A 21,290-nucleotide genomic window follows, 5' to 3' on the forward strand; every position below is an offset into this window, starting at 1 on the left:
ACACGTCCCGCCGCCGCCCGCCAAGGAGCTCAAACTAAAATTCCTCCTGCCTCCCAGACACGTCCCGCCGGGTATGGGACAGAAGCCTGTTAGCAACCAGGAAATTAGCGGAACGTTGAGGATGAACGTTTGCAGCTAGGACGATTGCTTTGACGAAAGAACACTTCCGGTTGGCGAGGCCTTTCCCCTAGCTTGTGGTTTGGGCAGCCGTTAGCTCTCGCGTTTCGATTCGCTACGCTAACGCTGGGAGGCGGGCTTACGTCAGGGTCACGCTCTCCCATTGGCTGCTGGTGCGGGCGGAGGTTTGGAGTGAGGGTAGCACGTTGCGATGGAGGCTGATCGTGAGATGGAGGCTGATCATGAGATGGAGGATGATCTTCAGTGCGGCGGCACAAGGCCTGAGCTCGATGTTGAGCCCGTTGAGCCCGATGTTGAGCCCGATGTTGAGCCCGATGTCCGGTCGGAATCCGAGATTGAGCCAGGTCTGGGTCCCCGGGGAATGGATCTTGTGTGGAGTGCGTGGTGCGGGAAGTGCGTCAAAGAGAAAGGGTCGTCGCCACTCTGGGCCCAGCGCATCGTGGTCGCCTGGCTCAGCAGGGCCGAGTGGGATCAGGTGATGGTGTATCTGTTCAGTGACGACTATAAATTGCAGCGGTACGCGCTGAACCGCATCACGGTGTGGAGGAGCAGGTAAGGCGGTTGGGTTAGCCCTCCTGCCTGCGTGCTGTTGGCACTTCACTTCTTCCTCTATAGGATTTCTTAAGGCCTTACTATCTAGTCTTCTCCTAAATGCTTAATGGTTCTCCCACGCGTGGTTTGGGCATTGCTTGTCTCAGTGTGCCTGGGGGAAAGTCGCAGCAAAGCTCTTGCACTAATCCCATTTGCGGAAAGAAACGGGTGTGCCTCAACAGCCTTTTTGTCAAATCTGTGAGCTTTAACCCTTACCTTCTCTTACCTTGGGGAGGGGGTGGGTACTGAAGGAACTGCTGTGGCTGAGCCAGGCAGGGCTTAAGGAGTAGCACTCTAGAGTGGATTTCTATTCAAATTAGAAAGGGTGGTGGGAGCTTGCCTGAAAAATCCATGTTTGTTTGAATGGGGCGCTTTAGTCTAGTTGGTAAGATTGAGTTGGGAGCAGACAAGGGACTGGTGTCTCCAAGAATAAGGTTTTTTTTTCTAGCTGAATGAGTTGAGGGTGAAAGGGGTGTGTTCACACTTAACTGTTGGTTGGTTGTGTAGCAGTTAGGCATCCTGTATACTGTTCGATCCCAGGGACATTACCTACCCACCCCCATCTTCCCAGCTTCTTGATTTGTGTCTGTTAACACACTCTTTAGCCAGTATATAATTGGAATAACCTACAGAAAGCTAGATTCTGAGGTGGAGGGTGGGCCAGTGTAAAGGACCTTTATGATGGTGCTGGACTGTGGCCCTTTAGGTTAGGCAACGAACTCCCCCTGGCAGTGGCTTCTACTGCTGACCTGGTACGCTGTAAGCTCATGGATGTAACTGGTGGCTTGGGCACTGATGAACTTAGACTGCTCTATGGCATGGCATTGGTCAGGTAAGACCTACATGGGTAGGGGTGTGTGGGGGGTGGTTTTGAGGGTGGGGGGCATGGGGCTTGCACGATAAGCCGAGTTTGGCTTTGGGTGCTCCCTGAAGCAAAATGCCTTGTGTGTCCTTGTGTATGGGTCACCCTGTGATTGCTTAACTTGACAGCTGTTGGTAACCCCCTGTTAACACACATTCCTCTTTTTTTCCTGAGAGCCTTCTCTCCTCCGTTTTTCTTCCCCTCTCTTTGGAATATAGGGTGAGGGTGATTTAGACCAAATGGTCTCTTTGGGTCTCTTCCAGCCTTTACAGTTCGATTTATTTTCTCCCTTTTACTCTTTTACCTAGAGGAACCTTTCTGAATGCTTCGATGTTCTTGACCATGATTTAATGTGGTTTTTCTAATCCTACCCTTGTCTACACCTTTATCCCATTCTCTTCACGAACACTGAAAGTTTGCTGAGTTGTGGAAACCGAGATGTGGGCCAGGAGTTCCTGACTTACAGAGTGGCTCAGAGTGGGTCTTGCTGTCTCATGTACATCAAGAAAAAGGTTGCCTCTGAGTTTTCCATCTGTCAAAGTTTTTGCTTAGCTCATACTGTTTCCCTTGTTTGCCTTAAGGTCCTCCTTAGCTCTTCTTACCTTATCCATTGTTTAACTGTGCTCCCCATATCATTTGATGTAGTCATTTGTTCTAGCATTTATAACATACTATGTCCTAGCATAATATGTTATATTATGTCATGGTTATTTATCCTAGACTGAACTCTTGAAGGCCAGAGCATCTGTATGGCTGCAGTATAGGGCAGACTCTCAGTAATGTTGGACTGGATGGAACCATTCCTGCTCTGGCTGACACCAACCATAAGAACAGGACAGAACAGTCATTGGAAAGGTTGTGGAAATGCAAGGTGTCAGTAACTCAGCAAGGTGTTTTGAAGCCCCGCTGGTTTGAATAAAGCAGTTACTTGGGCTCTGCCACTTATTTCTCCCCCAAACTCAGGTTTGTGAACCTTATCTCGGAGAGGAAGACAAAGTTTGCCAAGCTCCCTCTCAAATTCCTGGCTCAGGAGGTGTGTATGATAAAGTGGCCTTGCTCAATTCTCTCTCCTCAGAAGGGCTCACTAAATGGGGCATTTAGTGGGTACAGTCAGACTAGTTTATCCCACCACTGTCAGCCAAGCCCAGCAAGAACCTCAGAGCCTCAGCTTTTAGCTTGAAAGAAGCAGACTTGCTTCCTTGCTCATGGCTGCTGTCTTCAGTGGGCTTGGCCTGCCCAGCTTGCTGGGAATGGCCCAGGTGAAGCTGAGGCACCCCAGTGCACCACTGGGTGGGGACAGGAAAGAGGTGGCAGTTTAAGTGTCTGCCCTCTGGCTGTTGACAGTCTGAGGGAGGAAACAAAGCCAGCCAAGCAGCATGAAAATGTAAGACATTTCTGCTTTGAGTGAGTATATGAGGTGTGTAGAGGCCCAGATGGCAGACAGGTTCTCAGCCATCAAGAGAAGCTTCCTGGAGGAAGTCTGGAAGGGAAGGAGGAAGGAAGGGAGAAAAAGAAGGGTAGAGGGTACCCTGGGAGAGGAACTGGTACAGGCAGGGTAAAAGGAGGCTGAAGAAGGGGATTATTAATGCTCATTCACAGGAGTTGTCTTCATTGGAGGAGGGTAGTTGGTGGTTGGGGGAGGCAAGTATCTTCTGATTTTCAGGATCACCTCCACAGAGCCTAAAGAGAATCAGGAGACCTGGTTTCTAATTTTGGCTTTGCCACTAAGACCAGAACCTCCTCTTAGGACCTCCGTTTCTCTATCTGTAAAATGGGGAGAAGCCAGGCTAATTCATCTCTGTGGCCCTTTCTGCTTTAATATTTTCTAATTTCTGCGCGCACACCCTCCTCCACAATCAGGTGAACATTCCGGATTGGATTGTTGAACTTCGCCATGAGTTAACCCACAAGAAAATGCCCCATATAAATGACTGCCGTAGGGGTGAGTCCCCAGGGAGTATACACATCACAGTTAAGCCCAGAAGCCTGGGCTGGGTGGCACTGTGGGGAGAGAGAGAGGGAGGAGGGTCTTCACCTGGGGTCAGAGTTGAGACTAGGGTGAGGCAAGTGAAGCATTCACCTTGGACACAAACTTGAAGGGGATGTCAAAAGCTCAGTAATCAAGATAAATAACATTTTAATATAGAAAAACTTACGATGATCAAAATACCAAACATTTTGAATAAAGATAGGATTAATAATACTGATTTCTCCTTTTGCTTTAGGCTCCAATATAGTGTGGCAGGGCACTCTTCTGATCCTGTTTTGTTGTCTCAATTACTTAGTTTTTTGGCATCCCCTTAAATTTTGTGCCTGAGGAGGGGAATGGGGAGTGGGTTGAGAGGTGTGAACCATCACATATCATGAGTCCAGGAGTTCTTTGGACACCCCGTTCCAACTAAGAACCCCTGATTCAGCCTAACCCCTTCATGTTGGGGAAGCAGATCTAGAAAAGGGAAGAGACCTGATTGGCTAAGGCTATGTAACTAGCTAGTGGGGCTGAGTCTCTATTCTTCCACTTGCTAGCCCCATTCCGTTTTTGGCGTCCCATCTTCAAGTCTGGTATTAGTTTTTTTCTAGGAAATGTGCTGATGAGTGGGAGGAAGCAAACAACAGGGGATAACCCAGAGCAAGAGGGGCTGTTTCTGGATTGTGAGATTTGTGTCTTCTTGGAGCCAAGCCTCTTTCCCTGGGGCTTTCCCATAATGTTTGCAAGATGAGACTGGGGGCCTGCTGAGGAGCTGCTTGCCTGTGACTGTTACTATAACACTGCTTTCCTTCCTCCCCTCTTTTAGGCTGTTATTTTGTCCTGGATTGGCTCCAGAACACCTATTGGTGCCGCCAAATGGAGAACAGCCTGAGAGAGACCTGGGAGTTGGAGGAGGAGAGGGAAGAGACAGATGAAGCAGACCAAGAGGAAGATAAGAAAATTGTTGTTGATGACATCACAGAACAGAATCCAGAGCCTAAGGATGAGGAGAAAGGTGTAGAGCTGAATGTCAAGACTGATGGAGACCGTGAAAGCAACAAAGACGGCAAAGAGGTTGATCCGCTTTTACAAAAGGCTCTGAGACATAAACAGTTGTATGGTAGGTGTCTGGTGCAGAAAGGGGCTCGTGAGAAGACTCAGGCTTATGATTGACTCTGGTTATTTCACTGGCTCAGTATTTCCTGTGGGGTTGTGTTGAGGCTTAGCTTAAAAAAAATTACTGTCAAAAAGCATCTTCGTTGAGTCCTGTGAAGCAAGAGAGCCAAGAATTCTAGTTCCCATTTTACAATTCAGGAAATGAGGTGAGGGGGCTCAAAATTCCATAGGAGTAGGACACATGGTTGGCTGCTCTATCTGTTCCCCTATTCTATTTTCAGAAAGAGCCCGAGAACTGCTGGTATCCTATGAAGAGGAACAGTTTAAGGTAAGAATGTTCCCTTGACTTGGCCTGTTTTCATGTGCCTTGGCCATTTCTTCCCTCTTGCCAGCTAACTGAGAGAAATCCTGAGAAGGAAATGGAAAGAAAAGTGGCAAAGTTTGAGGGAACTTCTTAGAAATGAGGAGGAGGGGAGTAGGAACCAGACAAGAGGAGCAGAGTCCTGTTGGCTGATCTTCCACATCAATGGAAGGGAGCAGATGATGGAAGTTTGTGGATAATTGGCCCCACTGGGTGGTAGGGAACAACCGGATGTAAGTGGTTGCACAGACCTACTATATTGCAGCTGATCAGCAAATGGCGTCCAGGAGCCTTCCTAGATCAGGTGAGCTTATGGGGTGCTATTTTAGCAGGAAGGGAGGTAGCTTACAAACCATTCAGCTCAACCCTTCCTTTTCACAGATAAAGAAATTGAAGCCATGGATGAGTGAAGGGACTGGCCCAAGGTCACATATGCAGTTAGTGATAAAACCAGGACAAGAACCTGGGTCTCCTGATTCACCTTCTTCCATAACTCATTGCTTCCTCTCACCCCTTAATCCAAGGGTCTCTGCCCAACTCCAACCAAATGCCCCCACTGGATATCTGTGTATTGGATTATCTCGTTATTGGGAGCTGCAGGGAATTTGGGGGGTGGGAAGGGAGGAAAAGGAAAAAGACAAAATCTGGAGCTTGAGGGTCAGGATATTTTTAGTTGCAGAGTCAATAGGGACATTGTGAGCTCACCTCTGCATACCCTGCCATATCCCCCTGAAGGGAAGTGCTGAGAGGTCCTATGAGAAGGAATCCTGGAGGGATGGGGGAGGGTTACTTTGCTGAACTAGCCTTCTGATGGGACCCTCTTTGCTGGCAGGTGCTGGAGAAATATAGGCATTTACCTCAGGCCATTAAAGCGTGGAATAACCTGTCCCCACCTGTAGAATGCATCCTGGCAGAGCTCAAGGGCATTACACTCGAGAACAGGTGTGTAACTAGGTAATCAGGGGCTGCTACTCTTCTAGGGTAGAGCGTAGCAGCCTCCCTGAAATTGGTTTTCATATCCCAGCTTGCCAGTTTCTGCTGTAGGAAATTCCAGGGATAATCCTGATCCCCCACGGATGACCCTGTATTTCGCATGATCCACTTTTGTAAGCCCTCCAAGCTATCAGTTGTGGTTTGCCTAATCTGAGTCACTGAAATGGCTACAGGCAGTAATGTTTACTGTCATGCATCCCCTGGCCGGCTTTGTTTCTCTGTGTCCAATGGTACATGAAACTCTTGGCAACTGGGAAGAGCCCTGAATCTTTTGCTTTTTCACTACCTGTCTCTTATCTGAGTTTGAGATAAAAGATATATGGTAGGCACTGCTGGCCTCTTAAACCACTGTGAGAGGGTATCGGCATCCCCTGGATAGTTGTGGTTGAGGGGACAGAGGGGGGGCCTTCCCAAGGCCTGGATTCTTGAAAGACTAAGTTCCCACTGACCCACCCATTATGACCATGAGCCTTATTCCCTCCCCCGCCCCAAAGTAGTACTCAGTTCAACCAGAGCAGACAGTGTCTATCCATTCCTCTCCTCCCTGGCTCTTGGGGCTTGCTACCTAAATTCAGCTGGAAAGGGCTTCGGGAAGAGGTTGGAAAGAATTTGGGATGAAACTGACAGTATAGGAAGGTGGTGTAGGTGACAGTGTGCGCCTGGGTAGCAGGCAGTACCTGCAGCGCAGATTAGGATGATCTAATGTTAGATTAGATCTAATGTTAGATTAGGATGTTCCTGATGTCTTTATTCCTAGGACACTAATAGTTCAGATGGTGTTTTTAATCAGTGTCTACCCAGCCTAGGCTTCTTAGCTGTACCTGTCAGGAAAGAGGTGAGTGGTGACTACCTTAGTAGCTGGGAAAACTATCATTGTATTATACAGTAGTGTCTGCCTGATCCTGCTGAGCAGGCAACTGGTTGACTGTTTTAAGTGCTATTCCTGGATATTGACCTGAGGAGACAGGAGATGGATAGGACAACTCTTTCCTCCTTGAGCCTGAGCATGACAACCCTCCAGACATTGAGACACCTTGAGAGCTCTTGTTCCGCCTCGGCCCAGTCAGCTAGGAGAGACTCCCTTAGGGAACTTCTAGCTTCAGAGGAGACAGCTGACAGTGATTTTGGTTTGAGCTAGATGGGAATGAGAGATTACCCCTATTGCTTAGGCTTCAACCTCTGTAATCTTGGTTCTGGGTTCTTGCAGTCCATAGGAATGAGAATAATATTTGGTGCAGCAATTGAGTCCCCAAAGTTTCTGCTTCTAAGATTTGAATGAAGGCAACCAGGGAGAAAGGGAAGGGTAGGAGACTGTACAACTGTCAAGAGAAAAGACTGAGCAGGACCTTGACCCTATGACCACAGGCATTTAACTCCTTTGTGGGCCTGGGACTTTCCTTCATCTGGGCTTTTGGGCTTGTTCAGCTACTGCTGCCTTTGTTATGGGCCTTAGATTAGTATGTGCTTGGTAGATGCTTGTTCAAAACCCACTGAACCCAATTTCTGGCTGAGCCCTTGACCCAGGAGGCAGGGGCCTGAAAGCCAACTGTCAGCTGCCTTCCTTTTTTTCCCATGCTGGTTTGGGCTTTGAGTCAGAGGCATTGGCAGCCTTGGGAGTGGGTAGGGGAGTAGAAGGGGGTCTTCTGCCTGCTTCAGTTTACTTAATTAGTGTCCTCTTGCTCCAGGGAGGCTGTGCTAGATGCTTTTCTGGATGACGGCTTTCTCATCCCCACGTTTGAACAGTTGGCAGCTTTGCAGATAGAGTATGAAGGTAGGGTCCTGGAGACTCACTACAGCCTTAGGGTATGGGTATCCTGGATAAGAACACCAGGGGTGGGCTGGGTGGCCCTGGACGGGGGGGTAAGGGCTGTTTCCTGCCATTCCATAGCTACTGGAAGCCCTTCCTGGTGGAGCAGAATGTAGCCCCACTGAAAAGTAGTTGTTGGTTTGGGCTATTCTTAGGTGGCCTGGAATTGGGTGGGGTGAGATGGGGTGGATTGGGATTGGGGTGGGGGTCTTAATGCCATTATTTTGCCATATTAATTGTGATTTAGCCACTTGCTAGAGAGCTAGAACAACAGAACTGGAAGGGCCTTGTAAGGTCATGTAGTGCAACATCCTCATGTTACAGATGGGCAGACTGAGGTCCAGAGAGGGGAAGGTACTGACCCAAAGTCACACAGTGAGTTATTGACAAAGCTGAAGCTAGAACCAGAGCTCTCTTTCTTTTGTACTCTGTATTCAGTCAGTTGTTTGCCAGATACTAACTGGTTTCTCTCCCTGCTGTTCTGCTCTCATGTTTCTTTTTGTTCTGTGGTGGCAACTCTGTTATTATTGGGGGGGCCCCCTCTTCTTCTTCCTCTCCCTTCTCGATTTTTTCCTTTCCTTCTCTCTCTCCCTCTTCTCTCCTCCTACTTCTTCCCTCCGTTCTTCCCTCTCCCTCCCTGCTTCCCCTTTTCCTGTCAATGGATGTTTCTCACAAACCAGAAAACGTGGACTTGGATGACGTCTTGGTGCCAAAGCCGTTCTCTCAATTCTGGCAGCCCCTGCTTAGGGGCCTGCACTCCCAGACCTTCACGCAGGCCCTGTTGGAGAGGATGCTGTCTGAGCTGCCAGCCTTGGGGAACACTGGGATCCGGCCGACCTACATCCTCAGATGGACCACTGAACTGATTGTGGCTAACACCAAGACTGGTGAGGAAGACTAGTCCTAGCCCCAGGGCTTAAAGCAGCCCAGGCAAGAGCATCTGCTACTGTCCTCATACTGAATAGCACCAGGCAGATACATCCCGTGTTAAAGGCTAAACCTTTAAGGTCGGCCTAGGAGGGCCCTGCGACAGCAGTGGACAAATTCCCTTCACCTTTTTCTTCTCAGAGCCAAGTAAACTGGGCTGGGGCCAAGGGTTCTGAATGCTTTGAGCAATGGGGAGGTTTAGAATGAGGAGTTGAAGTCTGGGGGGACAGGGAGGGACAGCTAAACTTTTTAGATGCAAGATTGGGTGGGTGGCTTTCTCTTTCCTTCTTCTCAGGCCTTGTCTTCTTTCTCAGGACGGAACGCCCGCCGGTTTTCTGCCAGCCAGTGGGAAGCGAGAAAGAACTGGAGGCTCTTCAACTGCTCTGCCTCCCTTGACTGGCCCCAGGTGGTTGAGTCCTGTTTGGGCTCACCTTGCTGGGCCAGCCCCCAACTCCTTCAGCTGTAAGTCTTTTGAATACCATCCAATAAGAGGGTGAGATGCTGCAGGCCTCAGGGTCACAGGCCTAGAATGACAGAGTTGGTTGAGCCCTTGCAAAGACCTACCTCCTTGCAAAGATTTCTCCTCCAGATGAGAGAATTATACTGAGTCCCAGAGAGGGAAGGGGTAGGATATATTCTTGCCTAAGATCATAGAGATTAAGAAGTGGCTGAACTGAGTCCAGTATGAAAATGGATAAGACACCCCCATACAGTGCTTAGCCCAGTGGCCTGTACAGAATAAGTGCACAATAAATGGTAGCTGCTGTTGATTATTGAACCGATTTCACTGACTCTATGCCCAGTGATGTCTCTATTATCTTCCCAAAATGTACCTCTCATACGTGCTTAACAACCTTCAGTGGCTCCTTATTGCTTTCCTAATGAAGACTAGGCTTCTTAGCCTGACATTCAAAGGTCTCTCTGCTTCTGCCCCAACCTATTGTGATAATCATACCTCCTTGACTCCCCTTTGCCCAGTCCACTCTGAGCGCTATAGTCAAAATGAATATTGCACTGGTTCTGTAGATACCTGTGGTTGTCTCCCTTTTCTTTTTTCTGTCATTTCCTGACCCCCACACCACTCTCCTCATACTCATGGAAGCCTTTAGGACCCAGTTCTCTTCCTGCTTTTTGGAGCAGTATTTGTTTCATTTGAGTGATCCATCTGACACTGCAGTTCCTCAACTTCAGTGACCTTCATCCTCCACTACACTGAGCAACTCATTTCCATTACTCAAAGCTGTTCCACCTCTGAAAGCTTACATCCCAGCATCCCACTTTGTGACTACCACCTCTTGTCCTATCATTTCTTACCCTTGCATCTCATAGCATCTGCTCTTTGCCTGCATCCCGACCTCCAATCCCTCCATTTCTTACCTGCCTCAATCTTGCTTCTCCTCAGTCCTGTCTTTGGTTGATCACTTCAGTCACCCATCATCAGCACCCTCCACTCTACCCATCCTTTGGCATATCTGATTTACAAACCGCCAAGCTGGAATTGATCCTTCCCAGTCTGCTTCTCCCACTCCTCAGCCCAGGTAGCTGAGCTCTGCTGGAGAAAACCACATAGCCCTGCGGATTGCTGCCACTGCAGAGGTATGCTTTTTGATCTCAGGCCAGGTCTCAGTTTGGCTTGTCTGAGCTACTTGTTTTCTGCCCACTTTCTCTCCTGTTTCTTGACTGTTCTAAACCCTTACTAGTCACCTCAAACCCCTCCCCCATTTTACCCTAACTTCCTCGAGCACATGGAGGCCTCTGGCAGGGCCCCTATGACCTGAGGTCCAGACCTCATGAGCTTATCTTCGGCTATGCTCAGCACTGTCACCAGTCTCAAGATGAGGTGTCCTTACCCAACCTCAAAGCCTACTCCTCCACCTGTTCTTTGGAGCTACCTCTACCAGCATCCCTGGGGCCTCACCCCAGCCTCTCCCTTGCTCTACTGGCTCTTACTTTTCAACCTGTGAACAGTGTCTGAATTTTTCTTATCTTAAAACAACAATCACAACAACATAAGCCAAATCTCCTTTGACCCTGCATCCCTCTATTGGGTTATCAGCAAATTAATCACTCCTTTCTCTCCTGTCAAAACATCCCAGAAAAGTAGTCTACATTCAGCAGTCTCAATTTCCTCACTACTTTCTTACTCCTCAACCTGCTGCAATCGGGCATTCACCCCTAGAGCTGCTTTGACCTGATTACCAAATCCAGTGGGCCCTTTTCCATTGCCTGTCTGCTGCATTGATACTGTTTGCTACTCCTTCCTTGAAATGCCTGTGCTTTTTTTTTTTTAAACTATTTCTTGTAAAGTACCAAGGCCCAAATCTCTTTATCTAACTCAGGCCTTTCCCCAGAAATTCAACCTTCTGTATTTGACTGCATGCCAGATATTTCCCCTTGGATGGCCTCTAGGCACCTTACTGTGACTGAAAGAGCATTAGTTGTCTTACTCCCCACTCCAGCCCCAAAGTGATCTTCCTCCTCTGCTCCCTGTCTCACTTGGTGGTAGCACTATCTACCCTGTCATTTTGATTCTCTCAAGTGCTTCTCAAATCTGAGATTTTCTCGTCATGTCTATTTCTCCTGGTGTCTCCTTCCCTCTATCAGACTAAGCTTTTCAAGGGCAAGGGCTCTGCATTAGCCATCTGTGCCCCAGCACACTTGCAAGTCCAGGCTCCAAACAAACCTCAGCAAATATTGTTGAACTAAATTATACTCTGCTGTCATTGCCAGCAGCATTCTCTTTGGTGGGAATTGAGAAATAAACGAAGTGGGAGTCTGGATGCTTAGACCGTTTTAGGCCCTCCTTATCCTCTCCTCATGGACTCAGCAAGTCTTTCATGAATCCTAATGACATTTGGGTCACAGTTGTATCTTATAAGTAACTTAAAAGAAAAAAAAGTAGCCTTGTTGACAAAGTCATCGAGTGCAAGACCTCCAGGAGATGGGACTGAACCAAACAGCTAAATCTCCAGATTTGTCTGCTATAGACTGAAAATGATACAAATGGGTGGGAGACTGGGAGGAGAACCAGAAAGTCCTAGAGGCATTTAAGCAATTCCAGCAAGAGAAAAAAATAAAGGAAATTTCAAAGTTCTGAAGGAATATGGCATGTGTATGTAATGGGGGAGGGAATGAAAAGAGCAGCATGGAGAGGTTTGGATAGGTGGCCTTTAAAGTACTTTCCAGTCCTAAGTGCCTGCAGAGTGGAAGCTGCTGGTCTTGGAGAAGTCTGGACCACAGAGATCTCCAAACCCAAGCATACCAGAGGAATGCGACACATGCCAGCAGTAATAGCGGCTCACCTGGGTAGGATTTCTTGTACACAGATCCTGCCTTTCCTAGATAATCAGTGAGTCGAGTCCTAATCACACCATTACACAGGTTGTGAAATGGGATTTCCTCAAGTATTATGCTGCAAGTCAGTAGTTAAGTCTTCAGGTCAGAGCTGGGACCAGAATCCAGATATACTGTCCTTCCTCCTGTGTTCTTTATACAGTGTTCCATTAGATTGCATATATAGAAGATGACTTTTATTTTCCCCAGAGGAAAAATAAAATATACCATTGGCAGTTAAGTGTCAGACAAGTATGCTGTGTTTGTAGGAGCTTTTTCATTTGACACAGCAATCTTTTGGAGTCATAGATATTACAGATACTGAATTTAATAGATAAGAAAGACACTGAGGCTCTGAATAGAGTGAAGTGACTTATCTAAAAGTCATACAGATACTGAATTTAATAGATAAGAAAGACACTGAGGCTCTGAATAGAGTGAAGTGACTTATCTAAAAGTCATACAATTTGTTAATGGTGGGACAGGGATTTGGGCCCAGGGCTTATGAGTCCAGAGTTCACCTTATTTCCACCAGTGTGATCTGTGACTTTCTCAGTCCCTAGATGTGACCAGGCAAACCTGAGGAAGGAGATGGATTTTAAGATTCTTACTGCCCCTATACCTCAGTGGTCAGACTAGACAGCTTAAGAGGGTAATAATAAACAGTAGTTATATGGTGTCTTACCAAGATCAAGTGCCTAAGAATATTTATTATTAATTGTACTAATGGACCACAATGAGAGGGAAGAAAATTTCTCTCTGGCTTTGCTTCTTAGTAAGGCTGGAAGGTTGTTGAGAGCTTTTTTCCCCCAGCCAGCCAATATCAATTCAGTTTGAGCCAGTGCCATCTTAGAATATGAAATCAGCCCTGCAGAGAGGGTCTCCCAGTCTTCCAGTGGAGTCACTAGCTCCCAGCCCTGTCCCAAGTAGCCAGTGACCAGCAACTACACCTTTGTGGCCGGTCTGCCTGTGGGCCCCAGAGAGAAAATAGCCCACTGAGCATATGGCCCTTCCTTCCATGAACAACCTACAATTCAAACTCGATACACTTAGAAGGAAACTATCCATCTGTGCATCCTTCCCATGCCTCCAGCAGTGATCAGGTGTCTGCTAGGTGCCTGGTTCTCTGTGAGGCTCTGCAAGGGATACTCACCCTCTTCCTCCCCAGGAGCTCTCCTTCCCAGTGGCTTTGTATCTGATGGTAGTTTAGTTGTTAGCACTGTTCTTTGTGTGCACGATGTGATCATCTTTAACTTTCCTCTGCCTGCCCCCTACCATCTGGTCACCAAGCCCTGCTGTCTGTCTGTCTGTTCTTCACAGCTTCTCTCTCCCCATCTCCACTGCCAGTGCCCTGTGTGAGTCCTCACTGACTCCCTGGTTCTCCCTGACTTCAGGCTGCAGTACTAGGCCATCCTCCACATGGTCACCCTGGCGATCTTCAGAAAGGCAGCCTTCACCTGTGCTCAGAAACATCTGATGACCCCCTTCACCCAACATCAGATCAGATCAGATCAGATCAGTTGCTCAGTCGTGTCCGACTTTTTGTGACCCCATGAATTGCAGCACGCCAGGCCTCCCTGTCCATCACCAACTCCCAGAGTTCACTCAGACTCACGTCCATCGAGTCAGTGATGCCATCCAGCCATCTCATCCTCTGTCATCCCCTTCTCCTCGTGCCCCACCCAACATACACACACCCTAACCTTTGCAGGCTTCTCTTGCTCCCACAGCTCCTTAGCAAAGCTCTCCTCCTCAAGCCAGGCTAGTCTCACTGCATACACACAGTCATGTGTGCTTGTTCTTATCTCTGCACAAAGCCCTCCCTTGATCTCTCCTGCCCACCTTGTGCTCTCTGCTTCCCCCCAGCTCTTGTAGTGCCCAAGTCTGCAGTGCTTATCTGGCCTCCCTCCCACACCCTGCTTTGTCTTTTCAGCTGCTGCTTTTCCTCCATTCCAGGCTTGGCTGTAGTTGTTCCCAGAAAGGGATCACACTTTGTGTTCCATGAGGAAGGAGTACCACATACTTCCAGTATATCTTTGAAGCTCAGGATAGATTGCCTAGCTAAAGAAAGGGATCTGCCATTTTCACGTCCAGCCCTGCAGGCATGTTGGCTAGTTTCTATATTTATATAGCATTTCAGTACGATTAGTAGCTATCATTTATTGCTTGCTCACTATGTGCCAGGCACTCTATGTGAGCTATCCTATTTACTTCATTCAACAACCCTTTAAGTTAGGTACCATTATTGTCCTCATTTTACTGAGAATGGAAGTGAACCACAGAGATGAATTATAGAGCTTGTTCAGGGTCCATGGTCCTGTGTTCTGTCTGTTCTTCTGAACTGCCTTTCAAGGCAGGTCTGGAAGCTCAGAGACCAAATTCAAACTGGAATTTGGGTATGAAGTGACTTGAGATTTTGAATCTTTCTTACTCCATTCCTCCCTTTGCTTAGCATCTTCAAAGCCATGGGGCAGTTCCTGCCAGATGAGGAGCAGGAGAAGCTGCTACGCATCTGTTCCATTTATACCCAGAGCGGAGAAAACCTGGTGCAGGAGGGTTCAGAGGCTTCCCCCATTGGGAAGTCTCCATACACAGTGGACAACCTGTATTTGATCCTCAAACCAGCAGGCTCAAGCTCTGGGGCTGAAGGAGAAGCCCAGAAACAGGAGGAGCAGGGCAACATGAATGATGTCAAGGAAGATGAGAAGGAGAACAAAGAAGCTGTGGAAGACCAGGTAGAAGAAAATGAAGAAGAAGAAAATGATCACCAGAAGTGGGAAGAAGAGGAGGAAGATGATGGTCACGATGACAACGATAATGATGATGAAGATGAGGAAGACAGGATGGAGGTGGGACCTTTCTCTACAGAGGAAGAGTCCCCGACTGCCGAGAATGCCAGGCTCTTAGCCCAAAAAAGAGGAGCTTTGCAGGACTCCGCATGGCAAGTTAGCTCAGGTAAGAAGCCTGTTAACCACTTCTCCCCACATCTGTCTTCCCTCTCTGGCTGGCTCTCGAAGCTTCCTTTCACCCTCAAGAAAGGATGGCAAGTAGCAGGAAGTAACCAGCATGAGGTAGTATGTGGATTACAGCTGGTTTCCCTCCCCCCTTAGGATGGAACATGTGAGCGTCAGGGACCTTAGACTGTCATGCTGCCAGCTACCCCGTGCAGAGAGCGCATTCAGAGGAGTTGGTGTGGATGTAGGCACTGGGCAGCAAAACAGAAAGTGACAATTTAGGGGTGGATATATGTGTGATTCTGCATGTGTGTTTTGCATGCAGTGATTAGGTGCAGGGAGCCAAAGTATAGTGCTCTCTGTGTATAAGTGAATGTATATGGACATGTGGAGGCTGAGTGGTAACAGGACAGGATTTTGCTGTATGTATGAGAAAGAAGGAACCCGGAAGTATTCAGTTAGAGGAAGTGGAAATGAGATCAGAAGGGAGGGAATAAGGAACAGGACAGTTTTTTGGTGAGCGTACAAGTTAATGAGACAAAGCCAGTAGGAAGCAGGGGACTTGGATGATAGGTGAGGGGAACATTAATCTGTTCCTGAGGGTGATGAATGTCCTCGTTCGGGTTGGGGAGCAGGGACCTTAAGGCAGGGGGATGCCAAAGGAATGAAATGTCTGAGGTGTTGCACATAGGCATGTGTACACACTTGAAGCAGGGCTAGATGTTGGGCATAGCCTGTGTGATGGAGCCTGGGGGAGGGAGGGAAGGAAAACAGCTGGGACTGGGTGTGGTATGGGGTAGACATGGTAGATTATAGAGGGAGAGGGGGAGGCAGTGAAGGAGCTTAGGGTAAAAATGAAGTCTTTGCTTTTACATGGATGGAAGGGCTAGGACCCTGAGTGCTAGGGACCAGGGAACATGTTTATGTTTGCATGTATGCACATGGGTATGTGCCTGCATGTGCTGGACACACCAAGGCACAGTGACAGAGAACTGTCTTAGGATAGGGAGGACTGTGCTTGAAAATATCTAAAGGGAGGGGCAGTGACTGAGGAAAAGTGTGTATGTGTGTGTGTGTGTGTGTGTGTGAGTGTGAGAGAGAGAGTGAAGTAGGGAGGGAGGGAGAGAGAGTAAGGGTTGTAAAAAGAGAAGGTGTGAAGTGGGCTGTGGGTACATCTGTGCGTACATGGTCATATATGTTTTTGGAAAAAGAGAAAGGGTTGCCAAGACCCATGGGGACCAGGAGGCATATGTATGTGGGAGAGAAATGGAAGCAATAAGGCGGGGAGTGATATGGAAAGGCCTGAGAACAGGCAGTGAGACAGCCATCCATAGATGGCCTGTGTGGTCTGTGCTATCACTGAGGGGACATGTACAAGGGTATAAGGCTAGAGGGGCAGGGGCAATGATGTAGACATAATTGGGAGCATTAGTGATGGGGAAGGAGGGAGGATGGTCAGGTCAGTGACAGACATGGAGGGAGTGGTCCCTGTGTACAGAAGTATCTTTGTATGCATAGGGCAATGCGGTCACAAATTCCTTCTTGTAAGAGAACCAGGGGTTAGGGGATGATCAGGCAGAGGTACATCCCTTCCTGAGGGAGCTCTTTGAGTAACATAAAAGTTTGTAGTCCTGGGTTGATACTTTTCAGAATGCCAGGGGAGAGTTCTTTGAGTACCAGGGAGATGCAAGAGGCCAGAAACTAGATCTGTTTGGAAGAGCTCACCAGTGAAGGCTTTGCTTGCAAAAACTGAATGCACTAGTGTAAGGATGGGGAAGGGATTTTTTGGGGGGGATTTAATATAATACTGTGTGGAAGGTACTTAAATGATAGGACATAATAGGTGGGGAGTGCCTGACATCATCCATTCCTAAGTGGAGTATGAGGGGCTGGGCCAGGGGGTGGTGGTGGTATTGTGAATGGGGAAAGGCTAGGGCATTGAAATATTTCCCTCTCCCCCCCGCTGTTCCTTCCTCTGTATGTGTATATACATATGTGGGGATGCAGGGACATTAAAATTTCTGTATGATAAAGATTTGTGTATGAGAGGCAGAGAGTAAAACTGGAAACATTGAGTGGAAAGTTAGGTCTGTGTGCTTATGTATGTATATTTAGGTGTCTGTAGGGTGTGGGATATGCAGTGAAACAGCCCTTCCTTAGAGAAGGGATGTTCTTTGTATATGCATCTGGAGGCAACAGGACCTTGCAGTGGGGAGGGAGAGCATGATACCTCTGAGAGAATATTCACCTTGAGGTAGTATGTGGGCCTGTATATGTATCTCATATGTATCTCTCAAGGCAAGGCCACTAAAAAATGGTGTGGCTCTCAGACATATTGGGGGGACATATGTATGTAGGATATCTAGGTTATTTAGATATACAGAGGTATCTGGTTTTGAGGAGGAGATGCAATGGGAATTCTGTTTGTGTAGGGACATGTTTGGCGAAATGGAAGAAGAGCAGAGAGGAACAAAAATGTCTATAGTTGTGTACATGGTATGCAGGGGGTGGGCTGTGGTGGGGGTGCTGCTTGTGAACGCACAGAACAGCCATGAAGATTGTATGGGTGCTATGGAAGAGATAGGGAGCACTAAGGTGGAGAAAAGCTCATGAGAAATGACACGTAGAGGAGTGGGGTTGGAGTTACACACAGAACCTGTGCTAAGTGGGGAAGTAAAGTGGGTAGATGGACAGGATAGGTGGGCTTGTGCACCCATCAGAGAACTAGCTCATCAGCCCTCTCTTGCCTCCTCCTTTTGCTCCACAGAAGATGTACGATGGGATACTTTCCCCTTAGGTCGAATGCCAGGTCAGACTGAGGACCCAGCAGAGCTTATGCTGGAGAATTATGACACCATGTATCTTTTGGACCAGCCTGTGTTAGAGCAGCGGCTGGAACCCCCAGCATGCAAGATTGGGTGAGTGCCCATGGCAGCAGAATTTCTCACCCCTTTCTTTGCCTCCTGCAGGAGGGAGGAAGGGAGGGAAGGAAGAACATAGAATGGGATCAATGGGGGAGGTAACTGTCCCCAGTTCGGGTCTAAATGAATTAAATATAAGCTCAGTCCCTGGCTGGGCCCTTGCCAAGATTCCCAGCCCCTAGTGTGGAGGGCCAGTGAGGCAGCCCCACACAAAACTGGCTTGGCATCCCTCTCAGAAGTGTCTGGTTTGTGTGTGCATACGTGCATGTGTGTGTGTGTGTTTGTATGTATGTGGGTGTCTGTATTTTGGGAAGGGTCCATAGCTTTCAACAGATTCTCTAAAGGGATCCACTACTCCTAAAAAGTCAAGAACACCCAGGTGCTCTAATTCAACTCTTCATGTTCCTGAGGCGAAAACTGAGGCTCAGAAAAGTGCAGGGATTTGAGCAAAGTGCACAGAGTAATCAATAGGCCTCCCTGCACTATCCAGGCATCTTGGTAGCAAGGCCTATGCAGGGCTCCATGCTGTCCCTCAAAACTCACCTCTGGATCACAAGTATAGGAGCCCTTGGGTCATCAGGGAGCCAGGAACCAAGCAACCCTTGCTGAGGGGTTCTGCTGGTAACACAAAGGAGCCCATCCAGAGGGCCTGTACATTCTGGAATGCGGGGCTTTTGTGACCAGGATAATCCTGTGAGTACAAGACAGAGACCTCTGTGGGCCCCTGAAACAATCTGTCCCTGTGCCACCTGCCCACTTCATAGGAGATGAGCCCCTCTTCCTCTAGGCATTCAGAGAGTGGGTTATGGAATGCAGGGACCCCATCAGCATGCCAGGCCCAAGGCAGTGTTGTGGACTGTTGTAGGTTGGGGCAGCTGGCCTCTTGGAGAGGAGAGGAAGCAGCTGGGGAAGCCAGGTGGTCTGTAGTTGCAAGTGGGTCCCATATGTCTTGCGAGAGAGACCTCCTCTCCTTTGGGTAAGGCTGTCTTGATGAATATCAAATTATCAAGGGTGAAGTGTGGGCAGGTAGAGCTATTAAATCCAGAAGGAGGCCCAGTCCTACATCCCTTGCAGTACGGAGAATTCTTTAGCTGGGGCTGGCATGCCCACTCCTGCTCCTTGTCTCAGCTCTACTCTGACTTGTCTGTGTGACCTTGAGCAAGTCCCTTCTCATCTCTGAGCCTCAGTTCCCTCGTCTGTGAGATGGTGAGTGATGGGAGGGGATGAGGCTAGATCATCTCTAAGGGTTTTTCAGCTACATTAGTGTAACCATGGATCTACCTGAGAGGAAGGATGATGGCTTTGCTCTTAACTTTCACTCTTATCTACCTGGAATGACTTGACCTGCAGGAAGAAGGGGAAGCAAAGACTATTCTGAGCAGGGCCAGGGAAGGGGAAGGCAGACTTCTCCCTAGGGTAATTTTGCAATCCTAGGATGGGAGCTGGGCCAGGCCCTGCAGCCTACACCTGGCCATGGGCCCCTTAATCAGCTGTTGGAGTGGGAGGGATCCAGCCCACTGTCCTCTGGGCCCCCAAGATCTAGCATCTTAGAAGAAAGCCTTTTAAGGCAGCCACTTTCAGTACCTCCCTAGGAGTGGGATGGTGTGGTCTCCCTTTCCTACTTCAACCCAAATAGCTCTGCTTTAATCTGATTTATGTACTGGGGTTCTAGATAAAGTTTCATTTGAAAAGTTCTATTCCTTTCCCTCTTCCTTCAACTGAGAGGTGGCTCTGCCCATCTTGAAGTGGTTTCTCAGATATATTCCAGTCTCTTTGTAAAGCCAGGCAAGAGGGGAGGTCCTTCCCATAGACACACACATCAAGCACCCTTAATCCCTCCAGAGCCTAAAACTGCCTCCTTCCCTGACTGACCACTCTTCTCCACTCTCTCTGTAGCACCCTAGGCCTGAGCTGCAGCAGTGGCAGCAATGACAGTGGCAACTTGGACCAACTTCTCTGGAGCCAGGAGGAGCTTCATATGCTCAAAACTAGCGTACAGCTTTTCTGATGACTGCCCTGGTATAGGTGTTCATTAAGTGTTAGTGGGCCAATAGCCTACCCTCCTTTGCTCCCCCAGTGTACCTACCTAATGCTCCAGAAAACAACCTGGGAGATAGCCTGCATCAGCCATATCAGCTCAGCTTTCCATCATAGTAGAATTTTGAATATATGTTGTTTCGTTTTATTTTGAAAAACAATAAACAGGCCACAGTTGTTTTGTGAGATCTGGGGTTGTGTGCTTCTCCCTTTATTCTGGGGGCTCCTGAGAAGGTGGGATCATAACAGCAGAAGTGGGTCTCCTGCCCCTTTTAAGTCTTTTTTCTGACTGAAACCATTTTTACTCCCTTCACTCAAGTGTAATGTGGGGCCAACTCACTTAGAAGCATCAGACCTCGGAAGAGACATTGGTCATAAAGCCCAGCCAGCATCAGGGAAATCAGCTCGGAACCTCCCTGACAGCTGGAAGATCCAGGTCTTCCTGTTGCTACCCAGCATGCTTCTGATCCATTTCCCTGCCTTCCCTCACTGGGCACCAAACAACAGTTGCAAGCCAGAGAGAAATCTTCCTTTGTCACTTGTCTACTCCTTTTGCCTTGAAAAGATAAAATGGACCTCCCTGTGGTGGGCACTGGAGCAGAGAAATGTCCTAGGGACTGACCCAGAGCTTTTCTGTGGTCACCCAATTCCTTCAGACCCTCAATGCCCACCCTGTCAGCCCTGAGCTGTCAAGAGACAGGGATGAATAAATTATGTTCTCACCCCTCAGACCCCTCTGCCCAGTGAAAAAGAACAAAATTCACCATTTATGATAACCTGATGCTTTGGTTAAGTGTCTTAAGAAAGCCCTGGTGTACACAAGTTCTTTGTTTTTCTCAGGTGATATTTCCAGGGTGGTGGTTGGCTGAAGGTAAGATTGACTATAATATCCCCCACCCCAACTCAGGAGAGTGATAGCTGGCTGAAAGAGTGGGCACCTGCAGGGCCAGGTTGGGCCTGCACAAGGAGAAACAAGGGACAGAACCAGGCCATATTCCAGCCAAGATGCTTGCTCCGTAAATGACTGAGACGAGGAATGATGAAGAGGAGAAGTCTTATGCTATAAAATGCTAAGTAGGAATTGAATGGAAGTGTCCTGCCAGAGACCAGTCAAGGTTTTAAACTTGAGTTAGGACACTAGGGAGTTCACTAGAGGATATCCTGAATATCTTTGTGGGTATGTATATGTAATCATTTTTCTAGAGCTAGTTCACAGATTTAATCAGATTATTGAAGGGATCCATGAGCCTAACAGCCCCAAAGGTTAAGATTTCCTGTGCC

General features: G+C 48.1%; 1 protein-coding gene across 6 annotated transcripts; it reads left to right on the forward strand.

Annotated features, from left to right (window-relative positions):
* The first annotated feature begins 288 nt into the window (after positions 1 to 288).
* Positions 289 to 20,197, forward strand: LAS1L (LAS1 like ribosome biogenesis factor). 6 transcript variants are annotated; one of them, XM_070784199.1, is made up of 15 exons: positions 291 to 482; positions 653 to 690; positions 1,436 to 1,561; positions 2,555 to 2,624; positions 3,452 to 3,533; positions 4,387 to 4,680; positions 4,958 to 5,004; positions 5,870 to 5,979; positions 7,716 to 7,801; positions 8,162 to 8,212; positions 8,518 to 8,724; positions 9,079 to 9,226; positions 14,550 to 15,052; positions 17,819 to 17,969; positions 19,869 to 20,197. In XM_070784199.1, the coding sequence occupies exons 1-15, from the start codon at positions 360 to 362 to the stop codon at positions 19,978 to 19,980; spliced, it is 2,148 nt and encodes a 715-aa protein (XP_070640300.1). In that variant the 5' UTR covers positions 291 to 359; the 3' UTR covers positions 19,981 to 20,197. The 6 variants fall into 6 exon arrangements, with proteins under 6 accessions (XP_070640301.1, XP_019811418.2, XP_070640300.1 ...); XM_019955859.2 differs by having other exon boundaries at positions 290 to 690; positions 17,849 to 17,969; XM_019955857.2 differs by having other exon boundaries at positions 291 to 690.
* Positions 20,198 to 21,290: the final 1,093 nt, after the last annotated feature.

The sequence above is a fragment of the Bos indicus genome, chromosome X (genome assembly GCF_029378745.1).
Source record: "Bos indicus isolate NIAB-ARS_2022 breed Sahiwal x Tharparkar chromosome X, NIAB-ARS_B.indTharparkar_mat_pri_1.0, whole genome shotgun sequence".
Lineage (NCBI taxonomy): Eukaryota > Metazoa > Chordata > Mammalia > Artiodactyla > Bovidae > Bos > Bos indicus.